General features: G+C 36.9%; 1 protein-coding gene across 1 annotated transcript; it reads right to left on the reverse strand.

Annotated features, from left to right (window-relative positions):
* Nucleotides 1–1,572: 1,572 nt before the first annotated feature.
* LOC129361884 (oxygen-regulated protein 1) lies at nt 1,573–12,964 on the reverse strand. Its single transcript, XM_055033079.1, has 4 exons — nt 12,893–12,964; nt 10,520–11,203; nt 8,275–8,434; nt 1,573–7,097 (listed from the first exon to the last, which is right to left on the reverse strand). Exons 2-4 carry the CDS (start codon nt 11,186–11,188, stop codon nt 1,798–1,800), a joined length of 6,129 nt encoding a protein of 2,042 aa, XP_054889054.1. The 5' UTR covers nt 11,189–11,203; nt 12,893–12,964; the 3' UTR covers nt 1,573–1,797.
* Between the last annotated feature and the right edge of the window lie 2,262 nt (nt 12,965–15,226).

The raw sequence follows: 15,226 nt of genomic DNA on the forward strand, positions 1-15,226 counted from the left end.
GCCAACAAGAACACATGAGAATCATATTCAAACTCATTACACCCAGTAAATTATTTATGCAACCGAAATGCAAGAGCAAGCTGTTTGTAGACAGACTTTGAAGAGTATACTATGGTGACAAATTCAAAATGATGAACTTTGTCAAAGTGAAAAATGTTTGAATTCCCAAAAAATGTGGAAAATGTAAAATAGTTGTTGATGGTGTTAATCAAAGTATTAAAGCAAATCATCCACAGTTGGGAGGATTTGAGTAATCTGATTCCAGGAACAAGCAGAGCCCAAGGCTAAGTCGGTGTCACATGCCATACTTAGATATTTTCTTCAAAAGAGTTAAATGTCATCAAAGTAAAATGAATTTCTTGGATAAATAATGAAAATAAAACTAAAACACAGACTTGGATACAAGATTGTGACCATGTGATAAATATGACTTTGTAAGGATTTCAAAGAAGAAAGGTTGCTATTCTAATGCCAAATTGTGTTACATTTCAGTGGATCAGCTAGCTTTTTGTAAAGTGCAAAAATGAGACCATAATAAATCATTCCAAACCTTTGTGGACATATATTTATATTCAAACTGTTATAATATGATTTGAAAGTTTATATATTTTACAAACTCATTCCACTAAGTGAAACACGTATCGATTAATTACACAAAAACTGATGTTTTGAAGCTTTTGTTTCTATAAATTAGGATGATTTACTACTTGCAGCTAACAAAAAAATATGAAATTTAAAACTGTAATATTACATCAGACTCATTAAAAAAAAAATAAAAACGAATTGCGGGCTTAATGTAGAGCCTATAACTCCAGTCCTGTCCTGCAATTTTTGGATTCATCCCTATGCCACCGCACAATCATATTAACAGCAAATAACCAGGCTTTTGCAAAACTTGCTGACATTTCGAGGAGATAATTCAGTCTTTATTATTTAGGCTTGATATCTGCAAGGTTATTTTAAAAACCGCCTTAAATCTAAAAAAACACCCTATTTGGAACACACATTCTAATCTATTGAACATGACAGTATAATTGACATAACCCTGTGCAATACAAGTTTAAAGCAAAAATATTATTCAAGGAAGGAATATCAACAATAAAACTAAATAAAAGCTAGTTTTTAAGTGTAGATATCTTCAAGCTACTTATTATTATTTTAATTTTATCTCATTCTTGTCTCATTTTTGACATCACAAAAACCTAGCAGAAAAGCATTTTAATTTGGTATGTGTTTTGGGAGCCACTAGCATTGAAAAAATATTTGAGGACACATTAAAAAGTAAAATAAAGTTTTTACATATTTGCAATTTGAAATCAGAGTGTGAACAAAGATAATAAATAAGTCATAACCCTAAATATTTCATAGAAGAAAGTTCTTCATAAAATGTTGCAGCTTTTTCCTATCAAAATTTTTCTCTTAGTTTTCTTAAAAATAGAAAACGCACAGATACAGGAAATTTGTCAGAGGCATTTCTCTGTGGTGCTTGCAGGTACATTATTCAGCAATGACTGTGTGAGGCACCAATTTGGTAAAAAATATCATTTTTATTTTCAAAATACATTCATTAGCAACCACCCAGAAGACAGTACTGAAGTTAGTGTAAATATAAAAATAACTTTTGACTAGAATCCAAGATAAATGAGAGGCACAACTCTTGTCAATCACCAAATACATCTAGCATGTTGCTGTTGATTACAATTTAACAGAGAGAACATTTTCTATTAGCAACACAAGACAAAATTGCCTTGAAAGTACAGGGATAATATTGTTTTTGCAAAGTAAAGTGTCCTTCTTCTATAATATCGGGCAGTACTGCCCACATCTCAAATGCAGCGAGTCCAAAGAGTCTTGAGCTTGCAGTGCACCCTGTTCACCAGCAGATGACCTTCTTGGCTGCATTGCTGCAGAGGAGTCAACCTCAGGGTGAACTTTTCTGTCTGGTATTTTAAACTCAACTGAAGCAAATGATGACTGGCTGCCGTTTCTGTTAGCCCAAGTTTTGGAAGTGTCAACAATTGGCGAAACCCTGAAGCCTCTTGCTTTTATGCTGCTTGCGTCATGTTTCTGACTCCTGATGCTGACGTCTTCCATAAAGGGGTCAGAGTCGCTTCCATGTGGCATGTTGTAGTAGGTGCACTTTGGAGTCAGAGGTTTTGCCATCTCCTCAAGCTCAGAGGAGGATATGGCAGCAAGGGGGCTGTGCTGAGTTTTAGTGTAAGACGGGGAATCGACGCTTGTGTTTTCCTGGCCTGTGTCTGTGGATGTACTGTCCAGATTACCGTACATTCCCAGAGAGACAGGGGGGGATTTCCTTATGAGATGGTTCTCTTTTAGAAGCCATCTCCCCCGATCAATCAAAACCCCATCAGCTGAGTCTTTATCAAAGCTTAAAGGTGCATCTTGTGGATTTTGTGTTTCAGCTTCGGTTTCACCTTTTAATGAGCTTGCAGCACTAAAATAAGAGAGATCCTCCCTTGAATCTTTAGCATCTTCAACACTGGAAGGAGAGCTGTTTCCACTTTTTAACGAGCAACTTGAAGGTGACAATCTGGAGTGCCTTTGTTCTAACATCCTTCTCTCTGCGCTGTTTGCTTTCTCTAAAGGCTCTTCTCCACTTTCTGAGAAAATATCTACAGACTCTTGAGTTTTATACCCTCCACTGCCTGATGTCTCTGGTCTGTAATCTGATAAATCAGAAGTGACGGGGCTTGGTAGGCATTTTAGACCATAAGAACTATCCTTTCTCAGTTTTGGTATCAAACTTTGCTTAGTTTGCACAACTTTCGCATTATCAGGCACAATTCTAATATTTCCCTGAGTGTCATATGTAAATATAAGCGTGTAAGACTGGAGAGCATCGTTCACAAAGTCAAGTAGCTCCTGAGAAATTTCAACTGGATGAGTTAAACTATTTCTTCTATCCTCTTCTCCTCCCTCATCTGTCTCATGAATGGTGTCTGTACATTTATCCTCACACTGGCCTTCTGAGGAATATTTAGATAAAGTGTCAATTGTTTCCTCACAGCTATTACTGTGCTGCACAGAAGAAACTTCTTCCGGCATTGTTTCACAATCCTGATCATCGGGAAAACTGTCCTCTTCATCCAAAATAGCTCCTTCTTGCGCCTCATCTTTTTGTACCACTTCCATCTGCTCTAATTTCTGATTTGATTCACTCTCTTCACTAACATTCCTCCCTTCTTCAACCATAGTTTTTCCTTCCACCGTATTTTGCTCATTGTCTGAATCATTCATAACTTCTTCTTCTTCTGGTGTTTCTTTCTCCAAATCAGTTTCTGTATTCTCCGGACTTTTTCCCACCCCTTCAACCTCATCACACTTTTCTCCATTTATTTCTTTCTCACTTTCCTCATCTTCTTGATGTTCTCTTTTTTCTTCTTTTTCATTTTCTAGTTCCTCTTCTCCTTTTTCTTCAGTAGCCTCATCTGTTAACTGCCCTTTCTCATCCTCCTCTTCTTCATCTTTCTCAATATGCTCACTTTCCTCCTCATCAATCTTGCCTTCATCTGTACAAGTAGATGCATTTGACATCATGTCAGGATCCATGTTTTTATGTTCAAGTATCTCAATTACTTCCCCTTTTCTCTCAGTTTCCTCTTCCTCTTCGACTTCCTCCTCTGTTTCACTAGGGAGAGAGTCTTTACTTTCCTCCCCATCTTCTTTTTCTCCTTTCCCTTCACCCTCCTCCTCATCTTCCTCTCCCTCCATAATAACCTCCTCTACTTCCTCCTCATTAATTACACTCTCTACTTCATCATCATCATCTTCTTCCTCACTCTCTTCAGTCTGGACATTCTGATTGTTTCCTTCCTCCTCTGTCTCTCCTGCCCCCTCCCTCTCATCTGTATCTTCAATTGTATCAGCATTTTCTGTTTCCTCAACTGCTTCTTTCTCCTCCTCTAGTCTCTTTTCTGTAACCTCTTCATCCTCTGTCATTGCGTTCTCTACTTCCTCTAATTTTTGAACAAATTCCCCTTCACTTGTCTTCTCATCCTCTGAATTTCCCTGCATCTCTGTTTTCACTTCCATCTCTATTTCCTTTTCCCTTTCCAATTCTTCCCTGTCATCCTCTTCCTCAGCATTTACATTTTCATTATTTCCTAAATTATTGACAGTTTCTGTCTCCTGCTTTTCATGTTTTAATTCCTTGTGTCTTTCTGACATTTTCAGACTTTCTGTGGCTAACTCTGGATTCACTTCATTGTCATTTTCATTGTCCCCAGTTGTACTTCTAGGCTCTGGTGAATCTTTTGTTTCCTCTTCACAGTCACCTACAAATCGCTCTAAATCTTCCTCTGAATCTGACTGGTTTCTAACAGTCTCAACAAAAGTGCTTTCCTCAGCAGGGTAGAAACTTTTGGTTTGTTGGATTGTGGAAACGATCTCTTCTCTGAGGTCTTGTGGCATGTTCAGCTCCTCCATGAGTTCGTCTAGGACCATTTGCTGATCCTCGAATGCATCGCCTCCATCAGAGACAACATCCAGAGCAAACTCAGTCTCTGAAACTCTGGGGGAAAGTGGTTCGCTTTCAAGTCTCTCCCTCAAAATCTGGAAATCCTTCCAGCGCTCTCTTATCTGAGAAGACGCTCTGCTTTGCAAGTCTGTAAGACTTGCCCTCTGCTCTTCTTCATCTTCCATAGCAGAAATCATCTGGAGGGACTCCATCATTACCATGGCCTCTGATGGGGTTCTTGATTGGCTACCTTCCCCAAGTTGGGAGCCTTTAATATTGTCTCTCAGTGTCATCACCGACAAGAATGAGAGGAAGGCTTTACACGATGAGCCGAACACTGAGGCAACTTGTGTTGAGAAATTAGGAAGGCTGCTTGAATTTTGGAGAGTGGGAGCAGTGCTGCTGGCAGATGTTCTTCTGATGCATTGAATTGATGAACAAACCTGGCGAAGGACTGGCCTTAGCTTTGCCTTTGGGCTCAACAAGTGAGACGAAGAAATTTCACTGTCATTTGTACCAATGGCTTCAACAGATTTGTGCAACCTGAGCTTATTCTCATTGTTTTCTGGGTCACACCTGACACTTGGCATTGAAACACAAAGCCCTCGGGCTCTCTGTTCACCCTGCTGTGCACCTGATGCCAATCCCTCATGGTAAAGAGGGACTGATAAACAAGAGGAGGACTTCTTCATGGCATTGTTTAAGCTAGTCTGGCATTGATTTATTTCATCTGATTCTGAGTCATCACCTATCTTAAATACAACCTTTGCCTGAGTTTCTGCTCCATCTGTAATCACCTCGTCTGCATACGGCACAGAGTCTGGGTTGGCATTTTCCAACCAGTTCTCAACATACTGGTGAATTTCTGAAGGAGAAGGATTAGGAGATGGTAAAGACCCAGTCTCACTCAGTTCCTGAGGTGCTTTGGGTAATGATAGTCCACATTCAATCATAGATTTTGGCCTGCTGATTGTCTTTTGACTGGGTGAAAGTGGCTTTTTGGCTTGTAAAATGTCTGACATGTTCTTCTTCATCTGAGGCCTCCCGGTCGGAGTGTTAATATTGTGTCCGTTGTTTGATGCTATTTTGTTTGGACTTTTTTTCTGCTGTGGGCTTGGTTTAGTATTTCCAGGGTTAAGTAATATGGCTGAACCCTTTTTGAATTTTTCATCTTTGACTGACTTCTTTGACTGAGAATTATCTGTTCCTTTACTCTTCAGTGAACTTTTAGATCTCTCCAATGAACTCAGGCTCTTTTTTCCAACACTGGCATTGCTGCTTAGTTTGTCAGTAGATGAATATTTGCTATGTTTTGAGGAGCCTTTTATGCTTTCTTGATGTTTTTTATCTGAGCTGTTGGTTGAAACTGAACTCTTCTCATTGACAAGCGGCCTAGCAATCTTTTTCTTCTTTGTACTTTTGGCAGCATTATGTTTATTTACTGCTTCCACCTTTTGTAAGCCGGCAGCCTCATTCTCAGTTACCGAGGACAGATTGTTTGTAGCCTGATGTGTTAGAGATTCTGCCTCTGATGAAAGTGATAGCATCTCCTCTTTCTGCCTCTCTACTGAGTTGGCGGTGGGCGGCTGCCAGTTACAATCTATATCACAATCATTGCTCGACGATTTAGGCCCAGAGGAAGTGGACAGTTTGCTTTCTGCAACGGGAGGGGAGCCATGCAAAGACGTGCCATCTGCGCTAAGCTCCTCATTTGCAACATAGTTGTCGTAGCAACCTTGACTCTCATAAATATGCATTACGGTCTCCGTGACCTCCATTCCATCATTCTGTTTCTGAAGGACCTCAGCGACCCCTGATGATTTGACAGAGGAGCGTTTGCTGCTCGTTTCTGATGACGTCGTCCTACGAGGTTTAGGAACTGGCTTATTGCTGCTGCTGTGTCTGACAACGCAATAGCCCTCGGTAGTCTCACCATCAGCAGTTCTCTCCATGTACGAATAATGTCCCAGGGTGCTCTGTTGTAATCCTGTCTCTGTAACCATTTTCACACTCTCTACCGAAGCCCTTTCATTCACCTGCTGTGGGCCTGGTGTAGGAGTCCGTTTAAATCGTGTTTTTGTGGAACTATAACCTTTATAGATGTGTTCTTCATTAAAGGCAACACCCCTTGCAGCTCCGTCATGGTAGTTTTCTTCTTTTCCTTCATCTTCTTCAATACCTGGGGAGTCTTTGGCAGCGGCATTGTTTGAGTCAGGTGAGCTGTTGTCTGACCCAGAGAGGGAGGCACAAACTGTCTTCTTGTTAAGGCCGGAGCGGCTGAGTGTGGTTGTCCAGTGAAGCATCTCCTCTTCCTTGATCGTCAGATGAACTTTCATCTCTACTGTCATGCTGCCGTCTTGGTTTATGCGGAATGACTTTTCAATGTCATCATCATGAGGTACGACATAGCTAATGTGCTCATTATCTTCCCTCTCAGGACCAGATGTCTCCATGGCTGCATGACGCTGATGAGCTTCTGTTTCAGACAGCCCACTGGGATGGTCCAGGTAGCCGTTCAAGCTGCCTTTCTGAGACTTGTTTATCTGGTTGACAATGAATCGCTCTGATGACACGGAGAAGTTTCTTGAGCCTCTTCCACTGGATAAAGATTTATCTTTCTCTAGAGTCGGTTGATGAATAACATCCAGAAGTTTGTGAAGGGCATGTGAGGAAAAAAGAAAAAAAAAATTATTTTGGATAAATATTATGTTGGATTCGTCTAGGTAAGCTATGGCATACATCCTATTAAAAAAAGGTAATCCAAGGGGAAAATTACATTAAAATCAAATACAAATATACTAAGAAATAAAAATAGCAATATTTAGGCAGCATTTACAAAGAAATAAAATCTGTAATATAAAGGAAACCAAATAACTTAGACATTTCACAAACAAAGTGATGAAATAATATTTTGCATTTTATATGTATCACTGGTTTTCGAGGAGTTGGATCAAGACCTGAGGAGGACAGACTCCAAATATTTCCTCGTCTTGTTTAGTTCAACGAAGGGTTTACAAAGTTTATACCGAACAAGCACAATCACTGTCTTAAAGTTTAAATAATGATATAAGTGTAGCATTTTCCACAAAGGAAGCCAGAGCAAGAATAATATACAGATACATACATTTGAAAAATATTTGCAGTTATTTATTACATTAAATTCAAATGGATCAATGTACATATGTAGAATAAAGGTAAAATGTTTTGGCCCTGTGTTTGAAGATAGAAAAAAGTAGCTAAACTTGGGTGAAAGAGCAGAATGTGGGCCCATATTTCACTTACTGACATTACATCATTCTCCAATTTCATTGTCATTTATGATAAAATAGCCTAAATTTACTTTCTTGAATGTGTTCCTACAAAAATATTATTATACTGATTTAACTGAGTTAACTGCAGTAATTTGTCCTGAAGAATTTAGTTTTTGTCATGTACAGCACTATTCAAAAGGATTTTTCCCAGTCCAGTTCAACTTTATTTATCAAACACAATACAAGATCAAAGTGCCATACACTTAAAAAGACCTCAAAATCAATTAGAAGAAAATTCTAAAATTTGACAGGATACATGCCACAATTCCAGTATTTGATAGCTCTTACAAAGCAGCAATAAGAACTATCAATTAATAAAATCAACAAAAGACTAACTAAAAATCAGCATCTCAAGCTATGTCAAAGGCAGGAGCAAAGAGATGAGTTTTAAGAGGATAAATGACTTTTCTCATATATTTTTTATTGTTTGTATTATTCTTTGAGGTTTTTCTCTCTTTTTTTGCAATAATAGTAATAAACACTTACGCATTCTGGGGTTTAAAGTTGATGGTTCCACGTGTTCCACGTACATAATCTGGGCCGTCTGGCCTGCTCTGTGAAAACGCTGGTTTCCTAATCTGAAAGGCTCGTTGCCAGCTGCCACAATGATTCCAGAGCATAAGATGAGTGCAGCCAGACCATCAACCTGGAGGAAGACATTGGAGGCAAGTTAAACTCGACAGGAATTGTCAATGTCAGTTTTTGAAATCCAAAGGGTATAATTGTTACTTTGTGATTGTATGAATTTGACAATAAATCTTTGCTTCTTTAACATTCAGACTATTAAAAATTTTGCTCACAGTCTGTAAGACACTGATTCACACTGTCAAACCTTCACCAGAACACGTGCTGAAATCTGCATGTGGTGCTCTTGATCTTTACTTTGTCACTGAAGGACACTCCGGATTAAGGCATTTTCTCACTGCGGGGGATGTTTAGACAGCACTTCTAAAGTACTTCTTGGAATCCTTTTTATGGAACAACAATAAAAGATGTATTCTACGTACTCTCTTTCGGGATAGATGGTTGCTTTTCACAGGTTTCTCAGCCAAACATTTTGTTCTTTTCAGACCGGGTGATATAAAGTTCAAGAATCAGAAACTTAGATTAGATTAGATTAAATGGTCTCAGGAAAAATACTGAACTTAATTATGAGATAAGCGACAGACACTGGGAAAAATGTACACATTCAAGTTGATCCTGATAGTGTTTCCCCTAGAAATCTCTGCCAAATATAGTACAGGGTGTCATTAGATTAAGAATTAAGAATCACGGCAGATTAGCAATGCCTAAAGAGGTTGCAGAACCGACTGTCCACAGCATGTTTCCAACTGTAAAGTCAGAATCATTCAAATATTGGAAAAAGTATTATTGTATAGAAAAAAATACTTCTGAAGCTCCAATCAGCACCTGGATAACAAGTTATCACTTATGTGTTGTTTGTTAAACACTATAGAATAAAATATGTTTTCATTATGTTTAAAACAAGATATCTCTTGTTTTCTCTAAAATTTACTCAAAAGTTCCGTCTGCTGTTAATGTTAGAAAAATTATCTAAGTTCATTTACTTATGAGTTTATTTGAAAGGTTATGTTTTCAGATTATGATTCTGTGTGTTGTTTACTTGACTTCTTTCTTTTTTGGTGCACTATTAACTGTTTTTTCAGACGTTTGCTGACGTTTGCAGGGGTTAGAAATGTTACACATGCTTGTGTTACCAGCTGCTTTGATCATTAGCTGTCTGTGTTATCAGCTGACTGTGAAACTGATTTATAACAGTCAGTCTTGTGTCCTGGTAAGGGCATGCCCACAGAAGGTCCCAGAACATCTTGTGGTTGAGGTTATTGATCAATTGTTTGTGTGACTGTATGAAAAAGCCCAACCTCTTTCCTTGTAATCATAATAATAGGCAGTTGGGGACTGAGAGCTGGCGGAGTAGACCCCAGACAGTGTTTGACGGCGGTTCTCCGCGTCTGGTTCTGCTCCCCTTTTCTGCAGAAAAGTAATTTGTGTCTTTGGTTCATTCTTTGCAGGTTGGGAACCAAAGTAGACCCAACACTTGAAGTGTAATCTGAAGTCTTTTTATTGTTTTGGCCTTTGCTGACTGTAAAATGATTGCCCTCTTCATTAGACAAAGCATTTGAGAGATGTGTTTATAAAACCAACTTGTTCCAAATATTCTAATTTCTATTTTAAATTGTGCTTCAGGAGCCATTATTGTGACAGTACTTCTTGAAGTTACAAGGATTGCTGAAATTCCATATTATTTTTTCTAATAAAACTAAAATTTCAGAAATATATAAAGAACAATTATCTCATCACCAACATTAGAGACAGAAGAGTTGTGTAAAATGTAACTGTGAAATTTTCTACAACTAACACATTTTAAACTAAACTGCTTTGGAAAACAATCATGCTAAATGTTTTTTTTTTTTTTTCTGCCACATTTTGTTTTGTTATTTTAGGTTCATAGTTATATATGATTCTATATCACCAAGTATTGTCCTGTTTCGTGTCATCAGAGGTCTGGGGTCAAATGCAAAACTTTGTGGCAAATGACTCACTCCCCTTAACATAACCATAAATTAAAAAAATAATAATAACTTGCAACTTCAAATGATTCAAAGGTTTAAATGCAAAGCAAAGTGGGTAATTGTTTCTACCTGCTTAGATAACTTTTCTTCATGCACATATCCTTTTAATTATATTTCTGGTTTTACCAACGACTTACCCGTCTGCCATCTGTGGAGTAGAGTTTCAGCACTGGAAACTGGAGAATCTGGGAGAGGTAATCCAGCAACGCATCAAAAGTTGGTGCTGTTCTTCTCTGCAACACAATGGTTCGTCTAACTGTAGGATCCCTGTTTTTGATAACTGTGAGCTTCTTTGGTGTCCGTACCGCAACTTTCTCAGTGACCTTCGCTGGTCTATTGCTTGGATCAGTCCCTCTGCCAAACTGATGAAACTTGAGCTCCTGCCTCTTACGCCGTCTTGCATTGAGAGGCCTTGTTGCGTTCCAAGGCACCTGCCTGCGGTTCACCTCTTCCAGGTTTAATGGCTTCACCCGTTTCTGATCCGAACACACGTAAGCTCCCCCGTCCTGTAAGTCTTCCAAAGCTTTGACAAAGTGAGTTCCACGAGGTGTGGTTATGGTTCGTACTCCAAACGGCAGAGGCACTTTTTTGGAAAGAGCATCCAGCAGAGCATCGAATGTCTTAAAGGTGCGGGCAGTGACTATCATCCGATGCCCACTGAACTGATAGTCACCGCTTTTGTAGAAACATACCCGTTTAGAAGCCGAGGGCTCCGAGGTGGATTGCACAGGCCGAGAGGGCAACATCTGCCCACTGCTAGACGACATCTCCTTAGCTGGAGGATCCTGGATAGCTGTGTTGCTCATATTGTGAGAAAATGTCTTGAAAAAAAAAAGAAGAAATGTAACTTTTTGGCTTGGTAATTTCCCTAGTAATTTTCATCTGCTCATAAAGTGTAAATCTGCTTTATTCTTTCCTTATACTCACATTAAACCAGAGTTGAGTTCAGGTTTTTTAAGCTAGGCTTTGTGTTTGAATTACAAAATAAACTTTTTCAATCTTTTAATAAACTTGTTTTTGGGAGTTGTTTTTATTTTGTTTGTTTGTTTTTTGAACACCTTTGAAAAACTGTTTAAAAAACATGCAAACTGTCACACAAAAATTCCACACATACATATAATTTTTTTTGCCATTTCTTAAGCTATGTCTTACAAAATGTTAATAAGTACTTTAGTTCAAAACACTACTTTTCCATATCTTCAAAAAACTTTACAATGCCCTCATGTATAAGTAAGGACATACTTTTAAATGCTTTTCATCACGTATAAAACCATTAATGGGAGTAATCCATGTAATTTAAAGATCTGATTGTCTAGTAACAACTCCATGTCAAATCTCTGCTTACATGGTGCAAAAATCTTACTCATTTCCAGAATTTCATAAACTGTTTTGTGGAAACAGATCTCAGTCATTCTCTTGAAAGGAGAGCACAGATTTTTTTCATTTACTAAACCAGCTTTCTTAAAAATTAAGTTTTCCTAAAACTTAGGTTTTGTAAAGCTAAGTTTTAAGAGAGGGTAATGTTATGCCTTAAGAGTTTTAAAATGGTTTCATTTTTCTTTCAAACTTGTATTGAATATATTAGTATTTATTTGGTATGTATTTTTTTGTTAAGTATTTTTGTTTAAAATGTGTATTGCTTGATTATTTTGTCTTGTAATCTACTTTCAAGTGTCTGAGTGAAATGTGTTTTTTGTCTGAATTTGATTATGAGACCCAAATTAAGGCATAAAACAGGAGTTATCATGAACTGGTTGCTTATTGAATACAGAACACTTAACAAAAATACAACGGGGCACACAGGGGAAACATTGACAGGCTAAAACAATAATAGTGGCAAAATAAGTAATTACTAAATGACCAAAGACAAATTGACAGAAACAAAAACCAAAAGGACAATAAAACTCAAATTCTTTAAGATCATAACAAGATCAAGTTGATGAAAAACATAGACAAATGTCTTTTTATTGTTGTTGTTTTTTCAAATATTACTTTCTTGTGTTGGGTTCAATTTCTGATAATATAATCTCAATATAAAAGAAGAAAATTATTTATATTGTGAATATAAATAATGTTATATTATGAACTGGAAATTAATAACTTTTTATGGAGGTTCCCTTAGCATAATGTTAAGCAAAACATGTTAAACTTACTAATTCCTTAATTATTTCAATTTATTTTGTATCTATGTTATCATAGACAAAACATAATATAGTGTAGTTCTGGACTGAAGCTGTATAATGACAGTCAATGTGACTACAGTAAACATATCCGACTTTATATGCATACATATAAAGAGAATGTATCATTTTGTACATTATAGCATATTAGTATGAAACTCAATGTCTTTCCAAACCAGTAATTCTCCTCCGGATACTGCCAACATTAGCTTTAAGCAAACATTGACACAGACCTACCATCCATCATTGCCATATTGCAATCTAAAAGTTATAAAATAAATTTCAGTGAAGAAAACTGACAAATCAACTGATGCAATCAGCAAAACTTACCTCAAAAGATGCATTTCTTCTAGTTTTTTTAACGGCAAAACCAATTCAAGACCTGCCTCCGTTGTGTTCCTCACGGCTGGTCAAAGCCTCTCAGCTACGTTGGAGGGCTATTTTGGGACATGCAACATCATGGCCAATTTGTGTAATCTTTGCTAACACTTAATCAGCATCTAAGGTTGAGGAAATATATATATATATATATATATATATATATATATATATATATATATATATATATATATATATATATATATATATGTAAAAAAAATGAACAACACCTATTACTCATATTCAATTTTATAACATTAACTACAAGTTTGGAATAATGTAATGTGTTATTATTAATATTTAAACACATTATTATAGTTGTCCGAGAAATCAGTTTAAAATCTTGTAGAGAAAACACTTTCTAATTGCAATTTTACCTGTAAACAATTCATTGATGATTTATTATTTGTGATCAATGCCAACACGAAAGTAAATACGGAATTTACGTGTTTTTAAAGCCAAAATGTGATAAATGGGAATTGGCACAAGGCCTGTTACCTGAAAAACAGTGACACTGCTCATTTCATTGTGTAAATATAACATTGGTCCATTCAATCTAAAGGCAAAGTCTAAAAGTGCAAATGTGCTAAAACAGTATATAATTTACTGTGGGGGTAGGGCACAGATTATATATTTTATAATGTTTCAACATACTTTCACGTTCACAAGTATTGAGAAAATTGAGAAAAACTGATCGTTCTTGAAACAAATTACATTTTCTGGGTTAAATGATGGCAATAGTGTTGTCAACAGATATCACAGGTGGCTCGAACTAGTCTGAATTTGTAGGCGGCCACCATAATCAGATTTGTGAGGTCTAGGCCTAATAGGGATTAGTTTGAAGATTTTGCGCACCTGCTGACAGCAGGAGGCAGAATAAAGTCTTTAAGCAGTAGTTTTACCTGGCAATTCCACAATCAGACCTCAGGACAAACAACATATCTGAATTAATACCTGTGATCGTGGAAGTATGTTGATACTGAAATATAATCAGAAAATTATGTATATTTACAGATTATAAAATACATAATCTGTGCCCTACCCCCTCAGTAAATTATATACTGTTTTAACAGTTTTGCATTTTTAGACTTTGCCTTTGAATTGAATGGTCCAGTGTTGTATTTGCGCGATAAAATGAGCACTGTGTCACTGTTTTTCAGGTAACAGGCCTTGTGCCAATTCCCATCTATTCCTAACTGAGCATAATCTGCTGGTAAATCCCACCAACATGTGCAGCGTCCTGAAAGGTGGGAGCTGCTCGTGAGAGTGGTCCAAGCTAGTAGCCAACGCAAGCCACAAAATGCATCAGAGTATTAGCACACTATACAATCAAAACACAACTGATATGTGTTTGTACTTTTGCCTTGTTGTGCACAAAAATGTGTGAGCTAAAAAAAAGTAAGTTGCGATTTTATTAGCAAACGAGGATTTCATTGACAAACAACAAATAGGTGTCCAAATAGTCATGTAACTTTGAAAAAGGCCTTGTGAAATCAATAATTATTGAGGTATGCAACAAAACACTGATCCAAAGCACACCAATAGATCCACTTCTGAATGGCTCAAAAAACAACAAAGTTTTGGAATAATCTAGTCAAAGTCTGCACTAAGATATAAGTGACATGCTGCGATATGTCTGTAAACGATCAGTTCATTTTTGAAAATCCCACAATATGGTTGAATTTAAGCCAATGCTGAAAAGAGTAGGCCAAATTCTTTCCACAGTGATGCAAATGACTCATTGCTTGTCATAGCAAATACTTCACAACCGTTTGTTTTACAAACTTGGTTGATTTGGAAAGGTTCTCCCACTCCTAATTACATAATCATTTATTTGACTGGATTTTTTAAAAATGTATTCTCATGATTATTAGAATCATTAAAGGGAGAAAAAATAAAAATAACATAATGAGCATAATCTGAAAGCAGGATCTGAAAGGGTGATCCTTTTTAATGGCATTAGGAAGCTTATTTGTTAAAAATCCCTCAATTAATTAGTGATCACAACAATTTTAAACTAATTTTAAACTGATGGCACAAACATCACTGTAAAACAGTTTAAATTTAAATAATAATAAACAATTCTGGACAATTTAAGGGATGTCATTGGTGTAGTTGTGGTTCATATGCTTAAAAATCAAATTCTACCAAAGGACCCTTACAATCTTTGATCAGTTACCAAACTGATTCAAGTCCAACTACTTCATTTATTTAGTCAAAATGTTCCAAAATATTTGTTTTTTTCCAGAAGTTTGTGCTAATGTGTCAATAGGTGAATTTAGTTTG

This window comes from Poeciliopsis prolifica, unplaced genomic scaffold (genome assembly GCF_027474105.1).
Source record: "Poeciliopsis prolifica strain line A6 unplaced genomic scaffold, Auburn_PproV2 SCAFFOLD008, whole genome shotgun sequence".
Lineage (NCBI taxonomy): Eukaryota > Metazoa > Chordata > Actinopteri > Cyprinodontiformes > Poeciliidae > Poeciliopsis > Poeciliopsis prolifica.